The following is a 24,106-nucleotide window of genomic DNA, read 5'->3' as shown; positions in this document are numbered from 1 at the left end:
AAGAGTGTATTGCTGTTTACTGTTAAAGAAAGGAGAAACTTTAAGTATTAGTACTAGTAATTCTTTCTGTGTCTTCAGGAACAGCAGTTTTTTAAGCTGTTTAGTCACAAACACACTAATAAGTTTTCTGATGGTGCTTTTGTTGCATGAGGAATCTCACAATAAAAATCTGCAAAAAAAATTACTGTTTTCAGATATCACTCATAGAACTAATTTCAATTTTAAAACCTTTTAAAAAGAGTCATGAACTGGAATTTTAAAAGCGTATAAATAATGTATTAATTTATTTGCATTTGTAGTAACTGGAATCTGAAATTTGGCCCAGTTTTGTTAATATTTTAGTGAATGACTGATCTTTTTAAAAATGTAGATTAAAAACCAAACAATTTAACATTGGGCTAACTTCTTTGTAATGTCATCAGTGGCATAATTATAGTATCTCACTGTAATTTTGTAACAAAGTTGCCATAAATTCTTGCAGTCATAGAACACATCAAGTTGAAGGGGTCCATAAAGAGTAGAGTGCAGCTCCTTGCAGGGCTCTCTGAACCTCAGCCATACAACTGAGAGCACTGTCCGGGTGCTCCTTGCGCTCTGGCAGCACTGGTGCTGTGACCACTTCCCTGGGGAGCCTGTTGCTGTGACTGACCATCCCCTCAGCCAAGAAACTGCTTGAAATATTCAATTATTTAAATGCAAACCCATCTGAAAACCTTCAGGAACAGGCACCAGAATTGGAATTAAGGCACCCAAATCTGTATAAAAATTCAGCAGAAGCTGTTGATTTTCATTTACCTTTGGGAGAATGTGTTTGGTAGACTAGGGTGACACAATTGCTTTTTCATCCTACTATGTGCTTTGTTCAAGGAAGCACAGTGACTATTGAATTTTCTAATTTTCTTCTAATGTTCATGTATTTTTTTTTTAGTGAGAAGAGCTCTTATTAAACCAGACATAGAAGAACTTGATAAGTTGGAAGAGGAGGCACCTTTGCCTTCATTACCTCTGTGAGTGGATCAAGTTAGCAAATAACTCCTCGGCAAAACACACTGAGTTATATGAGGGACATTCTTGTTGAGCTGTGTGGACAGAGTTATGGTACAAGATTAATTCTGGAGCCCCCTTCTGGGACATTTTGAAATCTCTGTAGAGGATCTTGCGTTTGAACATCTCTTATCTCATTGCTCTACAAAGTTTTAGCACTGACGGTGTTTTATTACTGTTGTAGTTACGTAGAGCAGCACTCATGACTGGGAATTAAACCTGGCTCTGAGTGCTCAACCACTGAAGTCACAATGCAGCTGCCTCTGGAACGAGCTGTGTGTGTATGGGGTGGTTTAATGGCAGATAGCAGCATTGTACAGTACTTTGACATCCTAAAAACTGCATATAATGCCAAGGTTCTATGTGATTTTGGTTTTATGAGATGAAACCTTGAGACTGAAGGCAAATCTATTATGCCCTCCCATCATGGAAAAGGAGTTTAAGAAGACAGAATATAAATACCCAATCAGCAATTTGCTGATGCATCAGAGTGTGTGCTATCAAAATCTGTTGATAAATGCTTCCTGACAGTAGTTGGTGAAGTTAGGATTTTACTTGAATGGATTTCTGTAAGAGGAGGTGATCTGAAAATGCCATAGAGGATATAAAGCATGTTTTATCAGACACAGCATGGTAATGAAGACATGGGTGTGGAATTTAATTAACTATTCACACTAGAGAATAATCTTTTGAATACTATCTTTTATGTATCAGTATTTTATTCAAGTAGTGCTTGAACTCTTATTTTTGTTTATTTGTTTTAGTTGGTTTTTTAATGTTTTTTTCTGTTTTAGAGGCCTGGATTTTTCTAGTACATGGCATGACAGTTACATCAAAGCAAAAAACCAAATAATTTCCACCTTACATATTCTTCACCCTACAATGAAAACTCTGCTGGATTTTGGTTATACAGCATTCTTTAATTTTCTTGTAGTGGATTTTTCTAGTTGCAGGTAAAGTCTGTTCTACTGAATTATTGACCCATATAGGTTTTTGAAGCTGGCAAAGATGAGCTTGTTCAATTCTATTATTTATCATAGAAAAGTTCTTTGATGCACAGTTTTAATGTACTGTGATTAACTTACTCTGTGTTATGATGTGACTTTTCTCCTCAATGTTATATATTTTATTGCTGTTCAAGTTGCTGATAATATCAGACCTTTGGATTTGTATTTTGCCTTTAATTCTGTAAAGTTCTCCCCTTATTCACTTAATGCTTAATTCCCATAGAAATCTGTTTAAAGTAGTATTTGAAAAATCAACTTCCAGTAGTATCATCTGTAGAGAATTCTATGCTAACCCTGAAGATAAGGCTTCTTGCTGGTTTTCAGAAGTTGAATTTTCTGTTTCATCTTGGAACTTTAAATTTTCATAGTTTTCAAAAAGATAATTTTCAAAATATTTTTCCTCGTTATTTTTTTCTGGTAATTATTCTGCAAATCCTGGAGTTTGAGGCAGGCTTTTTCTTTCCTTTTAGTCTACTGAAGCAATGTGTGAGTTCACACTGTGCTTCCTGCTAGAGAAAGACTAGGTTTATAATACAAAAGTTTGTATTGTTACCTTACTCCATGTTTGATTTGTTTAAATTTTGTTTATAAAGGTGGCTGTAACTTTCTTTTCTAGATTGAAAGGACCAATTGACTGTAAATCTTTAAAAACTGATGCATCTCTAAGCTGTTCTAAAGCAGAAGACAAGATAATGAGTACGTGGTACCAAAGAGTTATTGGTCTCTTTACTCAGTCACAGGCCTTGGATGGTGTAAAGTTGGATCACCTTGAGTCTTTTTATAACTGTGTGGCTGTGCTTATGTCTAATCAGGTATATATCTTTCCTCCCGTGATAAACTTATTTGGATTAAAACATGAATTGCTTTGTAGAAAAACAATGGAACAATAGTCTAATAATAATAGCTAAAAATTCTATAATAGCTAATAGCTAAAAATTCTTTCAAGAGATTTCATTTCTACATACATGTAATAGGCTTACTTTTGTTGCAAAAATAGATGCATGGACTTTATTGAAGTGTTTACTTCTTCATCAGTTTTCACCATTTGAATGTTGGGACTAATAAGCACTAGAAAAATTAGAACTGATTTTAATTGGAATTATTAGAAAAATAATAGAACTGATTTCTAATTTGAATTATTAGAAAAATTCACACTGCGTCAGCTATCCATTAATCAGGCCAGAAGTGCTAAAATGAATGGAAATCCTGGCTTAGTGGATGAGTAGAAAATGGGTTGAGCCCTTTTTATGTCAACTAATACACGATCTTTGTTACCTAGCTGAAAGAATTACTGCAAAGAACAACTGAAGTTTTTGTGAAACTTTTTGATCCTGAAGAAAGAAGTCGTCTGCCTATATTTAAGTTGGACTTGACTTTTGATGAAAATAGAATGGAGTTTTACCCAAGCTTACAAGACCTGGAAGAAGCAATTCTGTTTGTAGTAGATTGTATAGGACAGACTCTTCAGGTGTGCTTTTGTGTTTATTTAATTATGCAATTGTTAAGATGTTCAGTATGTGAAAATACTTGTGATTTAGGAGTCTGACTACCCTGGCATTGGGATCAGAATGCAACTATTATTTATTTTCCACAATGATTCTGAAGGTCACATCATGAATTGTGGTACCCAGTGGCACTCCAGGCTCTGAAGTAATTTTGTAATTTCTTGTTTAAAAACTTGGTGCACCTGCTGTTGATTGTTTTAGTCTGCTCTTTGGGTCTGCAATTATAATAATATCATCTTTAATTATCTGTGATGATTTACAATAAATTTTCATTGCAGTTAAGATTTCCAGAGAAACACAAGAAAAATTCGAGTTGATATTCCTTTTCTTTCTAAGAAAAAGAAAATACTCAAATCTCTAAAAGCTATTATATACCACATCAAAAAATTGATGTCTTGGGAACCTGTTTATGGTTCCAGGGAAGAGAGTCTTTCTGGGGGCTTTAGAAGTGAACTGAGTATTGGTCACTAGTCGTATGTGGTGGTGCTTTCAGAGAAGTGTTTTGGGGTTGGTTTTCTGTATTTGCATATATTATATAAGTTTTATGCAAGATTGGATAATTTTTTGTTTTCCTTTTCATATTTCATGTTCAACTCGTTGCTTCAGGAGAAGTCATTCTACATGTGTAAAAAGCTTGTGAACTTGGTCATGGTTAGGGTCTCATACTTTTGTGATCGTGTCTTCTGCAGATTGCAACTTACTTTTAAAGCATATGTATCCTTGTGCCACTTTTTAAAATATAAATAATCAACACTTGCACTACTCTCAGCATTTCCAGACGATGCGTGCTTGGCTAACGGGTGGTACTGAGACTCTGGATGCTGAGCTTCCTGCTCACACCGTACAATGGGCCAAATCCACTCTGGAAAAATCTATCAGACACAACTTAGAAGGCCCAAAGGAACATTTTAATGGCTATGGTAAGTGATAGAAGAGTGTGTAAATAGCTGTGTTACTTCTTTGTAATAAGTAGCTTGGTGTATGGCGTATGCATTTTAATAATATAAATGTGTTGCAATTGTATCATAGTTGAAAGTTACGGCTGGCTTGTAGATGGAACTGCAGAGGAACGGATAAACAGATTTATAGCAGAACAACACAGTTTTGATGAATACACTACTGTAAGTTTTAATTCTACACTTTATAAATAATTTTTACAATACATACAGCAATAATGAAAAGGAGACAGAGGGTAACAGATGCTTAGACTTTAGCTAAAAATATATGGACTACCTAAAATGTAATTGATTTTTTTCCCTAAAAATTTATGATAATACAGGAAAACATAACTTATTTTCTTCAGTGTCTAATACTTACTCATGTAGCCAAGTATTTAAACAGCTCTGAAGTGTAAAGTCTAATGTTTTTCTGAAGTTCATAGATGAATTTTTCACCCTCAAGAAGGAAATCATGAGTTTGCCAGAGGTGATTTATTTCCCTATGATCTGTTTGAATTGTGAGGATTTAAAGCAAGGTTTGGCTAATTGTGCAAACAACTTTGCAAAAATGCTTATGGACAAAATATTTACAGATTACAGAGAGGAAAATGAAAGGTAAGAATTTTTCTGCTTGTGAATGCTCTACGTGTTAAATGCATGACAGAAACATGTAGAAGAAATGCAAATGTACCATACTTTGTTTACTGAAGGTTCTTGGCTAACTAATGATCTACTGCAGTTTGCACAGCCTGTTGTATTTTTTCTGATGTTTTAGTCTCAAAAAAGGTGGGAGAACATATTAGTAAAGACTTGGATAATAGAGGAACTAAAAGATCAATGATCCAAGAATTTTATTACTGTTCTGAATTTTAGAGTGTGAATTACAGTATTACTGCACTGTCAAAATTAGACTCTTATTACCTGATAGATACCTCAGTAGGGCTGCTCTCAAGCCATTCCTCCCCATTTGTATTTGTGCTGGGTGTTACTCCATCGTGGGTGCAGAATCTGGCATTTCAACTCATTACCTTCCATCTCCTTAATCATAATCAAATGTTTAATTCTGCAAAGTGTCCCATCCTCAAAGGGAGTCAGCAGCACCTCATGGTTGTATGATGAACAAACTTGCTGATGGTACATCCAACTCTTGCATCAAAATCAGTGATAAATACAGGGAACAGAACTGGCCCAGAAGTGAATCCTGAGGAACGCTGCTGGTAGCATTTGCCAGCCATTTGCTACAACACTTTGAGCTGTGCACTTCACCAGTTCTTCACCCAGCACTCCATGAACACACTTATCCCACACCTAGACAACTTTTCTAGAAGGATTCTGTGAAGGACAGTATCAAAAGACTTATTAAAGCTAAGAAAAATTATGTCTGCCACCTCCCCTTTATTCTGTACATGGGTGAATTTACAGGATATCAATTTAGTGAAGCAGGAGGTTAATTTGCAGATACGGATTAAGTCATGGGGAAACTCTTACTACATTTTTTAGTTAAAATGAACAATTATGGCCAAGTTTTTAAGTGATTCCACATTACCAAAGTGAGACAATATTTACTAGGAAAGTGTTCATGTGTGCACTAATGATAGTTTACTGAAGTTCTCTTAGTAACAACAGGTTACTAAAGCATTTCTTTCAGAAAAGTATCCCAAAATCCAAACAAAGCAATTATTGCAAGTTAGAAACCAGTATTTCTCTTAGTCATATTCCCCTTCTAGTTTGATAAATAATGTAATTTGTGAGGGGCGAATACTTAAAGTTTTGAATTGCATTAAAGCTAAGCTTGTAGCCAAACTAAAATCTTAAAATGTTGGTATTTTATGTAAAATAAAATTATAGGATATGCAGTGAATGTGAAGCCATTAAGGAATGTGCATTAAAAGTTCCTGAGTCAACAGAAGAAATGGTAGAAATAATAGAATACATAAAGAAAGTCAAAACCAAAGATTTTCAGGAGCTGGTACAAAGGAGCAAGGTAAAAGACTATCCTTTAATTCTTGATCTTTTATTAGACATGCTGACGTATACAAATAGAGAATTCATTCCAGAGTGCAGATTTTTTTCTGCCTCTGTGAATAAACTCAGTGTTACTTCAGACAGAAGTGGAAGTCCAGCTTATTCTTTGCCCTGTGCCTTTGCTTCATGTTCCCATTCCCGTGCGTTCTGCAAGTCCATGAGGAAATGCAGCTTTTAATAAATCACTCAGTTTATTTTTTGTGCCTGGAGACTTACTTCAGGACTGCTTAAAAAATCTATTTGTGAAAATGTAACAGACAGTATAAAGAACATTCTGTGTGCAAAAACAGCCACCAGACTTTGAACACATGAGAAACAACTTACTCTTTGAGCAGAATATAGATTATGTTACATTAGGAGTAGTTTGTGTGTGTGAATATGTATCAAAGTTTCTGCTATGGTAATAGATCTATAAATATGTTTATATCTGCAGAAATTATATTTTGTATATTTTTAATAACATTAGTATTTCTGCATATAGATTTACAGAACACAGGAGTCATATTTAGAGAAACAAGCTCATGATCAGGTCAGGGATTTGAAAAATGTTCTGTATATATTTTGAATATTAATATTCAATTGGCTGAAGGAGCTCTGATTCTGAAAAGAGATTACAAAATCTCATTTACAAAAATGTAAATTTTTGTTTTATCTTTGTAGATAATACTGTCCTGCTCTATATTTTAAACAGATCTATCATACATAAAGTTTTGTGAAATCTGTCTTTGTAGGAGTGCTGTCGGCAAATGAGTTACTTGATAGATGTTTATCCATTTACTCCTGAAGACCTTGAACTAAATACAACAGCTATATTTTGGCCAAAGAAGATTAACCTCATTTTTAAAGAGCATGATATTGTAAGAGCACTTTCTTAGTTTGTGGTATTTTTGGCTCGTTAGACTTCTCACTCTACTTCAGCTATTTATTTCCTCAGTGGGCTAAAAGTACGTTGACATATATCATGAACCATACTAATTTAGACATGCATGAATAATGTATTTCCAGATTGTTGTAACAAAAATGGGCTTATTGTGGCTAAATTGTAAAACTGTCACTGTAACTTAAAAGCTTCAGCAAGTCTTATTATCCTGATATGCTTTTGGTCAGTACTAGGTAAGATATAGGCAGATGAAAATTCACTACACTTACTTGTCTAGTACTGAAAATGTAACTGTCAGGTCCTTAATAAGACTGAGTGTCTGGACAGGAAGCAATTTAGTTAAAATGATCATTTGTTCTGTCAAAAAAAGAACAAGGGGAACAATGTTTTCTAGCAATCATTAATAGAAAATACGCAACATCTAATTTTCTCTGTGTGACTGTAGATTACTTTTCTTCCACCACCTCTATTCATCTTGCTTAGCATGCTTTGTCTCTGTCTGTGACACAGTAAGTCAAGCCTTTTATTGTTCTCTTGCCTCTCTGTAATAATTTAGCATAGATTTAATAATTTCTACTGAGATTTTTAAAGAATTAATAATTAACATTTTTAAAAATCAGTATATTTTAAAGATTACAAGTAAGCAGTTCTCCTTTAATAAGTTTTGTTTAGATACTAAGGCATATATCCAAGGGTAGTAAATATTCCTCTGACTGAAAAGATGCCCAGCCTGGGAGGCTGCTATATCTGCAAAACACTTTGTTTGCATATTATCCCCACACAAGCAAAGTATTCTTTTAAGCCTGCCAAAAATATCAGTAAAATTAATTTTCTACTTCTACACAGAGAGTCCATGATGCTTGTTCTAACTCCTTTTAATAAAATGGTAGTACAGAGTGAATCTCACTCCTTAGTGAGAATCCCACAGCAGTGGGACCCTGTAGCTGGCTGTCAAGTGACTTGCATTGTGCTAGAGGTTGAGGACAAGAAAAGTTTCATATCAAGTTTTCATGAGTCTGTATATTTGCATTGTATGCTTTCAGATATGAGTCTGTTCTTAGTCTAATGCAAAATGAAAAGATTGGTTCCTCCTTTGGTGGAATTCTGTTTGTCTGCTTCACAAAATTTGCATGGCAGTAGGTGTCCTTGTCCTAGGAAATCTCCTCTCTCTTGACTAATTTTTTGTTTGATACCCCAAAACAAACCCTTGAGTGTGCAGACCCAGTGATTTGAGGTGGTCTTATGTTCTAGAATTTCAGCCTTTTACAGCCACTGGTACATTGGCTTTCAACAACTGTAGGTGTCCTTTTTGGCAATAAAATACTGAATCCCAAAAATTAGAATATATTTTTTTTTTCTGTAATGCTTTACATTCTGTTTCCTGATTACTGAAGGAGGCCTTTGAGGCAATCCTAACTGCTATGATTATTGAGATGAGACTTCCATGCTAGCATATAGAGGTTTCACATTCTGAAGTGGGACATAGAAAAAAAAAATTCGGCTGTTGCAAGGATGATAATTTATCTGTATTGTTAGTTTTCTTTCTTTTTGCATTAAAAGTTTAGATGGTAGTATGTATGTAAGTTACTGAAAGGACTTAAAATCACCTTTGTCATGAAAAAATAAATTCTTTTTTAGCTGATCCAACAGTCTAAAGCTGAACGAGAACAAGAAGTGCAACAGAAATGCGATAATCTGCATGTTGAATTAGACAAGCTTTATAAATCTGTGACAGAATTAGAAGAATACTCAGAACTGGATCGCATGCAACAGGTTTGATTAATAGTATAAAATCAGTAGAAATGTTTTATGTGTTTAATACACAGGGATCATGGAAAAAATTGTAATTAAAAGAAATCAGTGTAACAAATGTGAATTAAAACATTTGTTATCCTTTTGCCACAGTGAACAAGTTCAGTCTCCCTCCCATTTTTGTTTATCATTGGCATTTAACATTTTATTTAGAGGAAAGTTTGCTATAAAGCTTGAATTAGCTGATAGGTACCAATAACAGAAGTTCAGAAAGAGTGTGTGCACACACGAAAATAATTTATTAATTTTCCTTCTTCACCACAAATCAATTAATGCAAAACCAGCACAGGTAGCAATTTGTTACTTTTTTCCTACAAACCTCAAAACTTAATTGTTATGCTAGTGAAGAACAGACCACTGGCTCCAAAGCTTCATGAGTTTCTAGCAGTATTTTTTAATTTTCATAGTATCTCTTATGCTTTAATTGGAGAATATTGCATAGTAAGAATTTTTGTATTTTTAAAAAACAAAACACTTCAAAGCACATAAGAGAAATCCTAAGCTAATAAATCCCAGTTACCAATATGATATGCCACATACATAAAAAATTGTGTGCCTGCCTCCTGGAACAGTAAGTTTTAAAGCCTATACATTTTGAAAATACTCTAAAATTCAGTAATGAGAACCAATTTTATTTTTCATAGCATTCATCTGGTTTCTTCACAGTTTTTAGACTCATCAATAAGCAGGCAAATTTTAAAATCTTGTTTTCTAGAATTTTAATGTGAAAGCTTATATTTTGATATCTTATTTTGATAGCTGTTCAGAGCACAATTTGGTTATTTCTCAAGACATATTATTATTTTATTTCAGTATGTGACTGATGTGAGGACTTTACAGAAAACAATGCAGGACACTGATGAAACAGTAGCTGCTCTTAATAAAGAAGAGACTCTGCTTGGATGGAAACCAAGTGAATTCCCACTCCTCAACAACTTAAAAACTGAGATAGAACCATACCAGAAACTCTTTAATCTTATAATGAAATGGCAGCGAACAGAAAGAAGGTAATTCTGCTCAAAAGGCTATAAGAGGGAGAGTGAGAAAAATGCTTATCCTGGTCTCATTCATGCCAGATGTAGAGTATGGATTTGTTTTCTTGTTAACATGTTATTAGCAAGCAAAGTAAAAGGGTAATATAACATATATATTGGACTTGCTATTTTTAATTCAGCTAGAAAAAATGTTAATTTGTTGTTATTTTTAAAATGTAATCATGGAATCGCAGAATCATGGGACTTCCTAAGTTGGAAGGGACCCACAAAGATCATGAAGTTCAAGTCCTAGCATTGCACAGTATAGCCCCAAGAATCACAGCATGAATCACACACATGAGCTCAACTAGAGAGCTCATCATCTGTATGTAGCCAAAACTGGTTTTAACCTAGCAGCTGTCCAAAACGGTGGGTTCAAATGATTGTGTTGCTTTTTGGTGGTTACATCCTACCACAAAAGTGTACTCTGTGTATAAATTAAGGGAGATTGTTTATTATTTCATGCATTCTTCAGAAATTATAATGTGCTATGGCTGAAAGTGTGGGGGTTTTGAAAATACAAGACCTAGTGTATTTTTAAATATTGTGTGTTGATCTCTGTCTAGAGTTTAACTTAAATATTTCCCCATTCATGCAGTTACTCAGTTTCAGTATGTGTCTGACTTGAGAGCATTACACAAATACGCAGAAGAATGTGGTTGAGCCACTTTTAGCTAGCCTTTAGAATTTTGCAACGAATGACAGAAATATGGAAGAAGAGTTTTAATTTAAATTGCTATTCATGTGTTGCAAAACAAAGTGATAATTATTTGTGGGCTACATTTATTATTCTGTTTTGTAACCTTATGTTTTTTCTCAGATGGATGGATGGGACCTTTTTGGAACTAGATGGGGAAAGCATGGAGGCTGAGATTGATGAATTTTATAGAGAGATGTACAAACTGTTAAGACTCTTCCAACAAAAGCAGAAGAAAGCAGCAATGGAGAAGAAAAAGCCAGTGCGGCACAAAGCTGTGACGGGTAATCCAACTCTTACAATGTGTTCTTCAGTTCTGGATCAGATTAAAGAATTTAAGGTAAGAAAACGTGAGGGATATTAATACCTGATACTGAGAGACAAATGCTAAATTCAGGGCTCAGTAAATGTAGATGATGCAGAGTCAGAGATAGAGTGAGGCTGTTTTGAATCCCCATTTCTAGATTGCACTGTCCCATTCATTTTAATAAAATTGGATTTTAATTTTTTTTTATAATTTCTGGAATTGTAACAAGTGCACACATACAGGAGAAAAGTAATTTTTGGATGCAGAAAAACATTTAAGGATGTAGTTGGGAATTTTGAAATGGGACTCTTATCTTAATAGAAGCAAAATGTAGCATCCCTGAAAAATTATGCTGAAAAGTTTTTTTATATTTCTTCTTCAGTAGTTGATAAATTTATTTAGAAATTGAATGGAACACTGAGTGCAGCCATCTGCACTTTTTGGAAAAGATTTTCATGTCTTCAGCTACTGTAGCAGGATTTTAAATGCACACAAAAAAAAAAAGTTAAAAAAATAAGAAATAATGTATATGACAATATTTACCATATAGATTTCTTTTCTGAATTAGGAGAATATTCCCACTGTGGTTGTCTTTTGTAACCCTGGCATGAGAGAACGTCACTGGCAGCAGATGTCAGATATAGTAGGATATGATATAACACCAGATGCTGGAACTACCTTGAGAAAAGTTTTAAAGCAGAATCTGTCCTCTTACTTGGAACAGTTTACAACAATAAGTGTGTGTGCAAGCAAGGTAAGCACAGAGATTTGATAGTGACGAATATGACATCAGGTCTCTTAGTGAATACTTTTATGATTTATTAGCATTATTTGTCTCTGCCATTATGCAACAGAAGATATTTGGCCCATTATATGTTAATAATGAGTGTAAGCATTTGTATCTCATGTGACATCATCCATATTCCCCACGTGTGTTGCTTTCTGTGTGCAAGAAAAGGATATACTGAGGAAAAATAATAGCAAGTACTTAATTTGTGCTGCTAGAGCAAAATAATTTATTCAGCTAGATATGCTTATATATTGAATTAGAGAGTTGGAATAAAACAATTCAGTGAGGAGACCAAGCTATTTTCTTTTTAAATAGGAATTTTCCTTGGAGAAAGCAATGCATACCATGATGGAAACCTGGGATTCAATTTCCTTCATCACAAATGTGTATCGTGAGACTGGTATTCATATTCTGTCTTCAGTGGATGATATTCAGGCTCTTCTTGATGATCAGATTATGAAAACTCAGACAATGAGAGGATCACCCTTCATTAAACCATTTGAAAATGAAATAAGGGTACAATGAGTACTTTTTCAGCCATTTTTATTTGTAGGATAACTGTAGTGCAATAGTATACTGATTGTATTACAACTTTATTGTCTGAGTTGTTAGTGAAATGTTTTCATAGATTTTTCAGCAAGATTCTGTTGAGTTTGTATGAGTCATACTTGTTTCTGTTTTGGAAGTCTCTTCCATTGAAATTCAAGTGTAACCAAAGAGAACATGATTATATTTTCTCTTACTTTGCAAAATCACTATTTCCATTAGCCTTGCTTCTTAATAACTCGACATAATGTTTCTATTATTGCTAATAAGAACATTTATTCATTTATTGAGTTTTGGACTCAAATTTTGAACTGCAATGTTTTCCCCAGGGCAAAGGAAGTTCTTGGTGGCTGGGAGAGTGTTTTGCTCAGGCCTCAGAGCAATTGGCAGTGCTTTTGAATTTCAGGTCTGGAGTAGTCCTTGTGGTGCTAATGTCATGGCTATTGACAGGAGAGAAGCTGGTGGAATTGCTTTGCAGTTACCCTTTCTAGTTCATTATTGGTTTATGTGGGAAATATTCAGGCTCAAGCAGGTTCAGTGAACATATTTACACTTTACAGGCAGCCTGCTCCACTGGTATCCTAAAACTATTGTCTTTAGGAAGAGGATGCTGGACTTGCTGAATCTCTCCTGTGAGCTGAGGTGGCTTTTCTTGTATTGTGTTTCTACTGCCATTCAGCTAAAAAAAGCCCTTGCTGTGGGGAGATGAAATAGAATTTATCACTGGTAGTCTCCTGGCTATTGCTTAACAATTAAGTTGTTGAAAGGTTATAATACTTTGATAAATAATAAATGCATTTTGGAAAATTAATTTCCAAGTAAGTAAAAATTTCTGAGTTCCTTTGGCCAGCTGTATATGTGGAAGAACTTATACTCCTAAATATTTTTATTTCATTTTGTTTATTGGTAGACATTTTTTTTTCTCTTTGGGAGCTGGAATACCATGTCTACCTTTCCTGAATTTGTTGTCTGTAACTTTTTTTACTTGGAAATGTCAAGTAAACATTCTTTAAACATTTATTAAGGAATGGGAAAGCCGCTTGATTCAAATTCAGGAGAATATTGATGACTGGCTGAAAGTGCAGGCACAGTGGCTGTATTTGGAGCCCATCTTTTCTTCTGAGGATATTATGCAACAGATGCCAGAAGAGGGACGGCAGTTTCAGACTGTGGATAGACTGTGGAGAGAGATTATGCAGTTTTGTGCTGAAGACCCAAAGGTAAGGGAAATATCCTTTACTGACAGGAATCAGTAGCTTATCTTACCTTTTTTTGGGGGGGTGGGGAGGGGATGCTTTGTTTTCATAATATATACAGTGAACTATGATTTCAGTTCCCTGGGCTTTCTAGAAACAAAGTTACGTTGTTCCTTATTTGATTAATTTCTACTGTTTGAAATACTTTATTTATAGCTGACAGTTTGGACATATTTTTTATTACAGGTCCTTGCTGCTACTTCCTTGCCAGGATTAACAGAGAAGCTTCAGACCTGTAATGAACTTCTTGACAAGATCATGAAAGGGCTTAATGCTTACCTTGAAAAAAAGCGTCTCTTCTTTCCCCGGTATGATTATCTTTGGTTATTTAAAACCCACAGATTCTGAATGGGGCTTTTTTGTTGTGAATAAGATCAGTCTTAAAAATAGCTTGATAATGTAGTTGTATTTTTTTTCCTAATTTTTTAGCTTCTTTTTCTTGTCTAATGATGAAATGTTGGAGATCCTATCAGAGACTAAGGATCCTCTTAGAGTTCAGCCTCACTTGAAGAAGTGTTTTGAAGGCATTGCTAAGCTGGACTTCCTTCGCAATTTGGATATTAAAGGAATGTGTAGTTCTGAAGGCGAGCGTGTGCAACTGGTTTCAAACATTTCTACTTCTGAAGCTCGAGGTGCAGTGGAGAAGTGGTTAATTCAAGTAGAAGATATTATGCTGAAGACTGTACGTGATGTGATTGCCAGATCAAGAATGGTATGGATTTTGTGATAATTTAAGAATTGTCACACCTATCTTTGTTCTGTGGCTGTTTCTTGGCTTTCTAAAATTCTTCCTCAACACAGGAGTTGATGAAGATACATGGCCAGGACCAAGTTTACATGTCATGTCTTTAATAGGCCAGTGATACACATTAGAGTTTAGTTTGAATAAGACACAAGTAGTTTACCTGTAACACTGGATATAAATTCTTCTAAAAGTTTCACAGCAGTACAATTTTACAGGATCTATAATCCAGTGTAGTAGTTCAGGTTTCTTGTGAATTAGAAATAGAACACTTGTAATATGCTTGCTTCCTCCTAAAAGAAAATCATTAGACAGAAAATATTTCTTTGTATGAATTAACAAGTTGTGAATATTTAATATTTAATATGGGAAGATAATTCTAAGAATATTTAAAATTATTAGGCAAAAAATTGTGATCCTAAGGGGAAAGAGCATTTGAAGCTCCATTTGGACATTGCAAATAGGAAAATAGTATTCTTCAGCAGGGAATATTAACAGGATTACATTATAAGCTTCTGAATTACATTGTGATATATATTCCCAGACTCTGTGTTTGTAGGATGTATGTAACTCTTTCAGGCTTATATAGAGACTGAGAGAAAGCGCTGGGTTCTGGAGTGGCCTGGCCAAGTAGTGTTGTGTGTGTCTCAAATGTACTGGACAAGTGAGGTACATGAAGTTCTTCACAAAGGACCCAAGGTACTGTGTAATGCATAATTAAAAAAAAATTTTCTTAGTGTTTCATTTCAGCTGATGTATATTGCTTAATCAAACAGTTTTTTACAATTAAAATAAAATTTGAAAAATTATGGGCATATGTGTTTGACATACATTAATTTATGTACAGTGATTTATACCTTTCAATTACTTTAATATTCTTATTTAGAGCAATCATAGTTTAAAATGTAGCTTTGCAACATAAATGCATAACTGCGGATAAGAGAGAAGTTTATGCAAAACCATGACAATATAAAACAGTAGCTTAATAAGTAACCTCTGTTAAGATATCAAGTCAACATGAAGTCTGGAACACTTGAAACTGTGATATAACCAGTTTCAAACTTACCTTTTGTCTCCTAGGGCTTAAAGGATTATTACGATACACTTCAGCTTCAACTTAATGATATTGTAGAGCTGGTGAGAGGAAAACTGTCAAAGCAAACAAGAATTACACTGGGTGCCTTGGTTACTCTTGATGTCCATGCTAGAGATGTCATCAAGGAAATGATTGGAAGCGGTAATTATATTTGAAGACATTTTTCTTAACACGTAGTTAATGAAAAATTGTTAACCAATCAGATTTTACTGCCTAAAACAGTACAGTACTAAGATGAGTTTGAGAGCATTTGGCTACAAGCATCAACGTTAATAATTTCAACGCTGTTTTAAATTTAACAAATCCAGCTATCTACGACATCTTTTATGATCGCTGTCAACTGTTTGTCAGGTGTGCAGAGTGAAACAGACTTTCAGTGGCTTGCACAGCTGCGCTATTATTGGCAGAATGAGAACGTTCGTGTGTGCATCATTAACTGCAATGTGAAATATGCCTACGAATACCTTGGAAACTCCCCACGCCTGGTGATCACTCCTCTCACCGACAGGTGTTACCGCACCCTGGTATGAGCTTCCTCCTGGGATACTGCAAATTGTATTTACTGTGCTCTAGTACTGCTTATACCCTTCAGTGCAGCCATCCTTTTAGGGCTTAGGGTTGTTGTCAGACTCTGCTATTTCTGCTAGAATGAGGTTTGTAATTTTTACAGAATATTAAACATGAAAATTGCTCATAACAACAAATATGGACAGCCCACCAACCTGACTGAAACATTAGTGTGTTCTTCTGTTGTGATTGTGCTTTTTTAAAACACACAGGAAAAAAATGATGATGTTTGATTACTGTAAAGATTACGAGAATGCAAAGTGCTTTTCTGATGTTCTGTGGCTGCTAAATTAAATGGAGAAGGATTCACTTATGATCACACTGTTCCTAAGACTAGTACAAGTTTGGCAACTTTTTAGTATTCCTGCTCTTGGCAGAGGTGTTTATTATTGTACTGGTTTATCCTCAGCTAACCTGACAATTGAAAATTACCAAAGTCATCTCAGATACAGCTTTTCTCATTATCAGTTACTGCAGTCTCTTTGCTGGAGTATGATTTCAGGTTTTACTAGGCATCCATGGTGTTGCCATAGCTGATGCTTCTATTTGTCAAAAGTCAAGGTAGGTTGGTGTGAGGGCATGATGCAGTTGTTAGTCTGTTTTGGTTTTAGGCTCACAAGCCTTCAATCAGAGCACAGCAGGTGGAAGCATGGCATTCTGGCAAATAGAAGTCTTATTCTTTGCCCACCAAGGTCTTAATAAAGTATTCCCAGAACTTGTCAGTCTATACAGATGTGGCCCTGTAGCTGTGAATTGGACTGTTTGTTTAAAGTCTGCAACTTTTTTGTTTTCTGTCAGATTTCCTCCTACTTCAGTGGAATATAGGAGAGAATAGGGAATGGTCAATGGAAGCACATACAACAGAGGGGGATGGTGTGGGAAAGAGAAAGAAAAGAGGAAAAAATATATTAAAGGACAGATGGAGATAAAAGAGTAGCAACAAGCAACTGCAACAAATTTAACTTGGATGCATCTAAACAAGAGCTGAAAGATTGGATGTAATAAAGTTTGAGTAACCAATCGTAGTCATGATGATAATTAAACTAAGCCCTCTGCTAGGGTCAAAATTAAATTCTCTTGCCTATTTTTCCCAGCTGTAAGTACATTTCAGGTTCTTTTTACTTAGGAAAACTATACTTTTTATGTTAGATAAAATAAGTGTATGAAACTATCAAGCGCAATTTAATTTTACCATTTTCATTCGGAAGAATTTCATACGAATGAAGTACAAATAATTTCCATAAACTATTTCTGTGCTTTAGATTGGAGCCTTTTATTTAAACCTCGGTGGTGCCCCAGAGGGTCCAGCAGGAACAGGTAAAACGGAGACAACCAAAGATTTGGCTAAAGCTCTCGCTGTTCAGTGTGTTGTCTTTAACTGCTCCGATGGCCTTGATTACCTGGCAATGGGAAAGGTAAAGATAAAATAAATATATGTTGTATTTTATTTTTAGCATGAAAATTTTAAGGTCCCAGTTTTGCAGACACAAATAAATGTGGCACCTGTGTTCTGCTGCCCTTGGATGCTATATGCTGTTCTCTCCATGTTTCATTTTCTGTGCTTTAGGAAAACCTATTAGTTTGCTAATTAAAACATGATACAAACAAGAGTTTGTGGAATTGGTATCTTCTGATTTAGCTTGCTTTAGAGTCAAAAACTTTGTTCTTCAGTACATTACTGATCTATGATCTAAACAGGTTTAAGCATTATTATTGTAATTGTATTTTTTTAATCTAATTAAACTTCCAACATCATATTCTTAGTTTCTTTTGAATCTTTTCCGTTAGCAGTATTATTGGTTTCTTTCTTCATTTGCAGTTTTTCAAAGGTTTGGCTTCATCAGGTGCCTGGGCATGTTTTGATGAATTCAATCGCATTGAACTGGAAGTGCTGTCTGTAGTGGCACAGCAGATCCTTTGCATCCAAAGAGCCATACAGATGAAGCTAGAAACATTTAACTTCGAAGGAACTGAGCTGAAGCTTAACCCCAACTGTTTTATAGCAATTACTATGAATCCAGGTTATGCAGGACGTTCTGAACTTCCAGATAATCTGAAGGTAAAATAATATGATGGATGCATCTGTGACCTTTGTGATGATTATTTTGCCCAGGTAAGATGTTTCCATGAGGAGGCTTTGCTAACTGAAAGCAGAGATAGTGCAGCATGAGGAGCACACCAACTGCAGATTGCTGAAAAAAAAGTGCATTCTCTCACCTGCCATGGACCACATTTTCCTTCCTTTCTGCTAGATATACCTGTGCAAGGGGCAAACTGCATTCTTGAGACAGTGCTGAGGGAAAAGAGGCACAGTGTCTTTTCTTAATGTACTGCATTGTATGTTAAGATGGACATTGGTGGTAGCTCAGTTAGGTTAACTTCCTAGGGAGTCTTAAGCTGCAATTATTGATAATACTGTTTTATGGTGGGATGAATACTGTAAAAATTCTGAATTGCTTTCCATTCCTAAATTAATTATTTGAAGGTTTTCTTTGGGTCTGAATTACAGGTTCTTTTCCGAACGGTAGCCATGATGGTTCCAAACTATGCTCTGATAGCAGAAATTTCCCTCTATTCATACGGATTTTTGAATGCTAAGTCACTCTCAGTGAAGATAGTCATGACCTACAGGCTTTGTTCAGAGCAGCTTTCCTCTCAGTATCACTACGACTATGGCATGCGGGCAGTCAAAGCTGTGCTGGTCGCTGCAGGGAATCTAAAGTTAAAATTTCCCACGGAAGATGAAGATATATTGGTGAGTTCCTGTGGGAATAATTGTTTAAGGAATTTCATAGATAGATGCAGTTCTGAGTCCTGAAGGCAGTTCCAGCATATCTTATCTCACCACTGATCCATGTTTTATAGTTTGTGAAATTAAGATAAAATGCATGCTGCATTTTCCCAGGCTGTTCTGATGAATGTATGTTTGGGCTTCTTATCAAATGCTCCATTTAATGAATTAATCTTTGTTACACATTCGGTTATTTTAATTGCTGAACACTTTATGCTCTGTCTCTTAGTAAGAACAGCAAAATACATATTTGTTTCTTTTAGCTTCTTAGATCAATTAAAGATGTGAATGAGCCCAAATTTTTGTCACATGATATACCTCTGTTCATGGGTATAACCAGTGATTTATTTCCCGGAATCAAGCTTCCTGAGGCAGACTACAATGTAAGTACTCTTCTAATTTTTCCTTGGTCATGATCATTGCTGATTGTTCTGTGGTGATTTGCTTTGTAATCAGGTGCACTTAATGCAGTGAGCAAAATTGCTGAATTTTTGCAGTGAAACTTTATAGCAAAGGGAATTCTTTTATCTGTGCTGAATATAATCCACATCTGAGTTCCCTGACATTCAGAAGGGTTACGCATTACAGTCTGGGAACTGATCTGCACATTTACCAAGTTTTAGGCTTTCTGATTTCTTTCCTAATTGTTGGACATAAGTAAGTGAGATAAAGGTTTGTGCTTGTATTTTAGTTTTAGCAACACTTGAAGCAATCTTTGTAGGAGAATGGTTGGCAAGGATGAGTATGTTGGAAAAACCAAATTTGATTAACTCTTTAAGTTTTCAGTAAATACTACCATCTTGAAGAAAGTGTATGGTTCTGAAGCACACTGCTGGTTTCCTTGGGATGATATGCCTTCTCCTCAAGATAAAAATTCTAGTTAAATCCTGTTCTAGCACATGAAGTACAGAAGTGGGAATTTTTTCCTCCAGGAAGTTTGCTATATTCTGACTAATACTATTTCAGTTATTAATTAATTTGAAGCACTTTCGGAAGAGCATAAAGTCTTCTATTGTCATGCAGGACAGTAATTTAAATTGTAGCAGGAATAAGATTATGATTTGTTTGGATTTTAGGATTTTCTGGAATGTGCCAATGAATGTTGCACTCAACATAATGTCCAACCTGTACAAACTTTCATGCAGAAAATGATACAGACATATGAAATGATGATTGTTAGACATGGGTAAGGTTCTCATCACTGCATTATCTTTTGTAATTCTGACTTACACTGTAGCAGTTATTTATATGAAGTTATAGAAGGTTTTGAGAGTGGCATAATATTCCTCTTTATTCCAGTGTGCTTTGGAGCAGCTGGTTCCTGATACTGCTTTTGCATGTCCCAAAATTCTTGTGGATGTATGTCTGAGGAATCGTACTCTTCCTGGTATCAGAAGCACTTGCACATGTATAATGATTTTAGGTGCTGATACGAATATGGTGAAAACTTAGGCCTGTAAAAGCTTATTTGTATTAAAATATTAGTTGTCAGATCTGTGGCATTTTATTCCTAACTTTTATTACAGAACAGCAACTGGAGGAAATATATACAATATGACATGAGCTATATAATGGTTAATATTCATCTCATTAATTAATCTTCTCTGTAAGATTGTGCAATCATATTTGCATGTGCAAATAAACCAAGTTTGTGGAAAAGATGTTTTTTATATTCAAAGAAAATTTTCTTGCTTCACTTTTTGAAAATTAGCTTTAAGCTTATGTTTGATACTGTTGGCCTTCATGTGATCTGTGAAAGTCTAAATTGCAAGACAAATGTATTAATAGTAGGATTTGTTTTTTCCATCTAACAGCTTCATGCTGGTAGGGGAGTCATTTTCTGGGAAGACCAAAGTTCTACATGTGTTGGCAGATACACTGTCTCTTATGAAAACACGTGGTTATGGTGAAGAAGAAAAAGTCATTTATAGAACTGTAAATCCAAAATCAATCACTATGGGCCAACTTTTTGGGCAGTTTGATCTGATATCCCATGAGGTAATGCATATTTAAAAAACTAATGTTTTCTGTATATTATGTTTCTGTTATTATGGACAGTAAACTCTTGAATTCATAATTTTATGATTTTAAACATGGATGAGAACACAATTCTAAATTGTACTTTAACTAATGCTTTTGTAGCCAGTTTTTAATTAAGGTATAAAAAATGCAGTATATATGTATGCAGTGTGTATGCAGTTATATAGGTTTAAATATGAAAAAAAAAATACCATTTTGAAGGTCATTGTCCTATTATTATTATTGTCCTTTCCTAGCATCTATGCTAGGAATTCATATCAAACATGATTGATAATATGTTTTTATGTCTATGTTTTGATATTACATTTTTCTGTCAGTCCTTAACTTGTATAATCAAAGTAATGCAAAAACTCTCTAGAAAAATCTATGAACTCATGGGTTCCCAAGTGTGAAACTTAGGTTTGGAGGAGGAACAATATGAAGCAGTAAATGTGAAATAGTGACTCTGGAGAGAATTAGGGTGATTCTTGAGAGAAACAGGTGCAAGACAGGGCAGAAGTATTTCTAAGTTTTGGTAAATTGAATTGCCAGTCCTTTTTCTAGCAGTATATTTTCAAGTAGAAATTTATTATTTTTTAAAATTTGCTGTTGTTTTAAGGCCCTTGGTGAAACTTGAAAGTTAGGTGCTGCTCTCTGCTCTCTGCAGCACAGGAGGAGACCAGTTAAAAGTGAGGGATAATGGAAAGCAAAGGGAAGGGTTTCTGTGGCTCAGGTTGAACTCTGTGTTCTTTGTCTCACTCCCCATTGCTGCATCCACCCCTGTCAGTGGACAGACGGGGTTGTGGCTACGACCTTCAGGGAATTTGCGTTGGCCGAGAGCCCCGAGCGCAAATGGGTCATCTTCGACGGCCCCATCGATACTCTGTGGATAGAGAGCATGAACACGGTTCTGGATGACAACAAAAAGGTACCTGTCAGTGAAAAAAAATGCCTGGAGAAAATTATGAGACATGTTGAAAATATTCTTTAACATCTAAAACCACAAACACAAACTGCAGTGCCTGACTTTTGAAAAAAGCAAGTGCAAGATGGTGCTGGCGACAAGTCATGAGCTTTTTTTTTTTGTGGTTTTTGATTGGTTTTTTGTTTGTTTGTTTTGTTTATTTGTATTAGAATCATAATCATTATATCAATTCATTGCTGAAAGACATTATTTATGTAGTATATTTCCTTAATGCCATCATGTAATTTTCTAACATAAATACTTGAAATTTAAATGTCAGAAATTGCAATTAATTATATATTATAAACCCCATTATTTCTAAGACTGCACAAGCTTAGACACTTATATTTCAAGACAATTTCAAGAAACAAAGGGTTGCATTTTCAAAATAATGGCTTCTGAAGTCAAAATTATAACACAAATTTTGTAAATGGGTCATAGGAAACCCAAAGCAAGTATAAAAATTAGACACAGTATTTGAACTTTTAAATTCTATATGATAATGTATCAAAATACTCAAACTGGATTCCTACTTTAGTATGAAAGGGTAGTGTGTCTCCAGTTGGAATGCTTCAGTATTAGCAATAGTAGCTGCAGATATAATTTGTCTTTTCTTTTTGTCATATGCAAGATTGATTGTAATGAGCCTGCTGGTATGTTACTATGGAGTACTATGGTTTAAGTGAAGAATTTAGCTAAAACTTGAAAAGAATCTATTGCTACAAATGGTTAAACATTTTATGTAGTTGACCTTACTTTTGATTTTACGTGATTTTACTAATTTTCATATAGAACTCCTCTCTGATAGGAAGTGCAATTTAATATCAATTTTTTTCTGATTTTGTATATTATTTTTTTATCTTTCAAGCTTTGTTTGATGAGTGGGGAAGTCATCCAAATGTCCCCTCAGATGACTCTCATTTTTGAAACAATGGATCTTTCCCAGGCATCAGTAAGTTTTGTATTTAATGAAAATATAAAACAAAATTTAGTCTATTCAATGCAAAATAACATTAGTTTACTGTTTTTTCTTAGCCTGCTACAGTCAGTCGTTGTGGCATGATTTATTTGGAACCTTCTCAGCTGGGCTGGAGGCCAATTGTTACCTCTTGGCTGAGTAAGCTGCCTGAACCTCTGAATTCAGAGGAACATCAAGGTCTTCTGCAGGGACTTTTTGATTGGTTGGTACCACCAGCATTAAGAGTCCGTCAGAGACAGTGCAAGGTATTTTTTGTCATTTTTTCCTGCAGTAATTAGTGGCCATTTCCATTCTGTTACCCTCGGTAGCAGGTGACTGTTCTCTCATGACAAGCACTGTTAGAATGAATATGTGGCTCTTGGGACCAGTGTGAAGAGTTAAAATAAGAATGTCAGCTAAGTCTTGAAACTTGATCATAGTTTTCATCTTCTTATTTTAAAAGTAATAGTGATTAAAAAGTCTTCCCAAGAGAATTTTGTGCATTTTTTTCTTTAAAGATGTCATGTTGCATAAGGAAGTACTTTTTAAGTTTTATAGGAAATGTGTAGCTCTGTGTGACAGTGCTCAGAATTTTGCTCATAATTTGCTGCAGCTACTTCTGTGGGTTTTGTTTTGGTTTAGGATGTTTAATTGCAGTGTTCACATGGCAGCCATGAACATGGTTAACAAGCTAAAGGTCCTGGTATTTCAGTGACTGAGGAAGCCAAATAATCTTTTGAGTAAAAGTCAGTGTAAACCTTGCCTTCTAGTGTGTGTTCAGAATTAGCTAGTGATCTAATTGTTTTAGTATTTTATCTCCAAAAGATAAATTAACTACAAGTATGTAAAGTATGACATCCAACCTTTTGAATCTCTTAGGAACTCGTACCCACAAGTGATATCAATGTTGTTGTAGCTCTCACACGGATTTTTGAAATGTTGATTTGTCCAGCTGTGCAAGAGGATCCCACCAACAAAAGCATCCGTGCCTGGATTATGGTTGGTTTTTTAACATGGAGGGAAATGTGTATTTGTTTCTCTATATGCTGATTTTCAAAACAATTTTACTAATCCAAATAACTTTAATTTGTGAATAAGAGACATGTGAAGCAATTCTACAACCTCTGT

At 34.9% G+C, this 24,106-nt stretch overlaps 1 protein-coding gene across 1 annotated transcript in view; it reads left to right on the top strand.

The window, feature by feature from the left end:
• Positions 1-24,106, top strand: part of DNAH12 (dynein axonemal heavy chain 12) — a 56,947-nt gene that overhangs the window by 1,498 nt on the left and 31,343 nt on the right. The window contains exons 3-32 of the mRNA XM_077786023.1: positions 929-1,007; positions 2,668-2,863; positions 3,331-3,519; positions 4,326-4,476; positions 4,586-4,677; positions 4,931-5,109; positions 6,343-6,478; positions 7,251-7,376; positions 9,038-9,172; positions 10,025-10,218; positions 11,066-11,216; positions 11,268-11,282; positions 11,818-12,003; positions 12,355-12,555; positions 13,611-13,805; positions 14,028-14,149; positions 14,271-14,553; positions 15,163-15,282; positions 15,664-15,820; positions 16,031-16,203; positions 17,509-17,661; positions 18,066-18,305; positions 18,756-19,001; positions 19,301-19,420; positions 20,114-20,223; positions 20,852-21,035; positions 21,844-21,984; positions 22,889-22,972; positions 23,056-23,244; positions 23,858-23,977. Of these exons, the coding sequence (XP_077642149.1) occupies positions 929-1,007; positions 2,668-2,863; positions 3,331-3,519; positions 4,326-4,476; positions 4,586-4,677; positions 4,931-5,109; positions 6,343-6,478; positions 7,251-7,376; positions 9,038-9,172; positions 10,025-10,218; positions 11,066-11,216; positions 11,268-11,282; positions 11,818-12,003; positions 12,355-12,555; positions 13,611-13,805; positions 14,028-14,149; positions 14,271-14,553; positions 15,163-15,282; positions 15,664-15,820; positions 16,031-16,203; positions 17,509-17,661; positions 18,066-18,305; positions 18,756-19,001; positions 19,301-19,420; positions 20,114-20,223; positions 20,852-21,035; positions 21,844-21,984; positions 22,889-22,972; positions 23,056-23,244; positions 23,858-23,977 (4,667 nt within the window). The remainder of the gene's footprint in view (positions 1-928; positions 1,008-2,667; positions 2,864-3,330; positions 3,520-4,325; positions 4,477-4,585; positions 4,678-4,930; positions 5,110-6,342; positions 6,479-7,250; positions 7,377-9,037; positions 9,173-10,024; positions 10,219-11,065; positions 11,217-11,267; positions 11,283-11,817; positions 12,004-12,354; positions 12,556-13,610; positions 13,806-14,027; positions 14,150-14,270; positions 14,554-15,162; positions 15,283-15,663; positions 15,821-16,030; positions 16,204-17,508; positions 17,662-18,065; positions 18,306-18,755; positions 19,002-19,300; positions 19,421-20,113; positions 20,224-20,851; positions 21,036-21,843; positions 21,985-22,888; positions 22,973-23,055; positions 23,245-23,857; positions 23,978-24,106) is intronic.

This window comes from Lonchura striata, chromosome 12 (assembly GCF_046129695.1).
Source record: "Lonchura striata isolate bLonStr1 chromosome 12, bLonStr1.mat, whole genome shotgun sequence".
Lineage (NCBI taxonomy): Eukaryota > Metazoa > Chordata > Aves > Passeriformes > Estrildidae > Lonchura > Lonchura striata.
The sequence above is the reverse complement of the archived record's forward strand: the minus strand, read 5'-3'. Positions and strand labels throughout refer to the sequence as shown.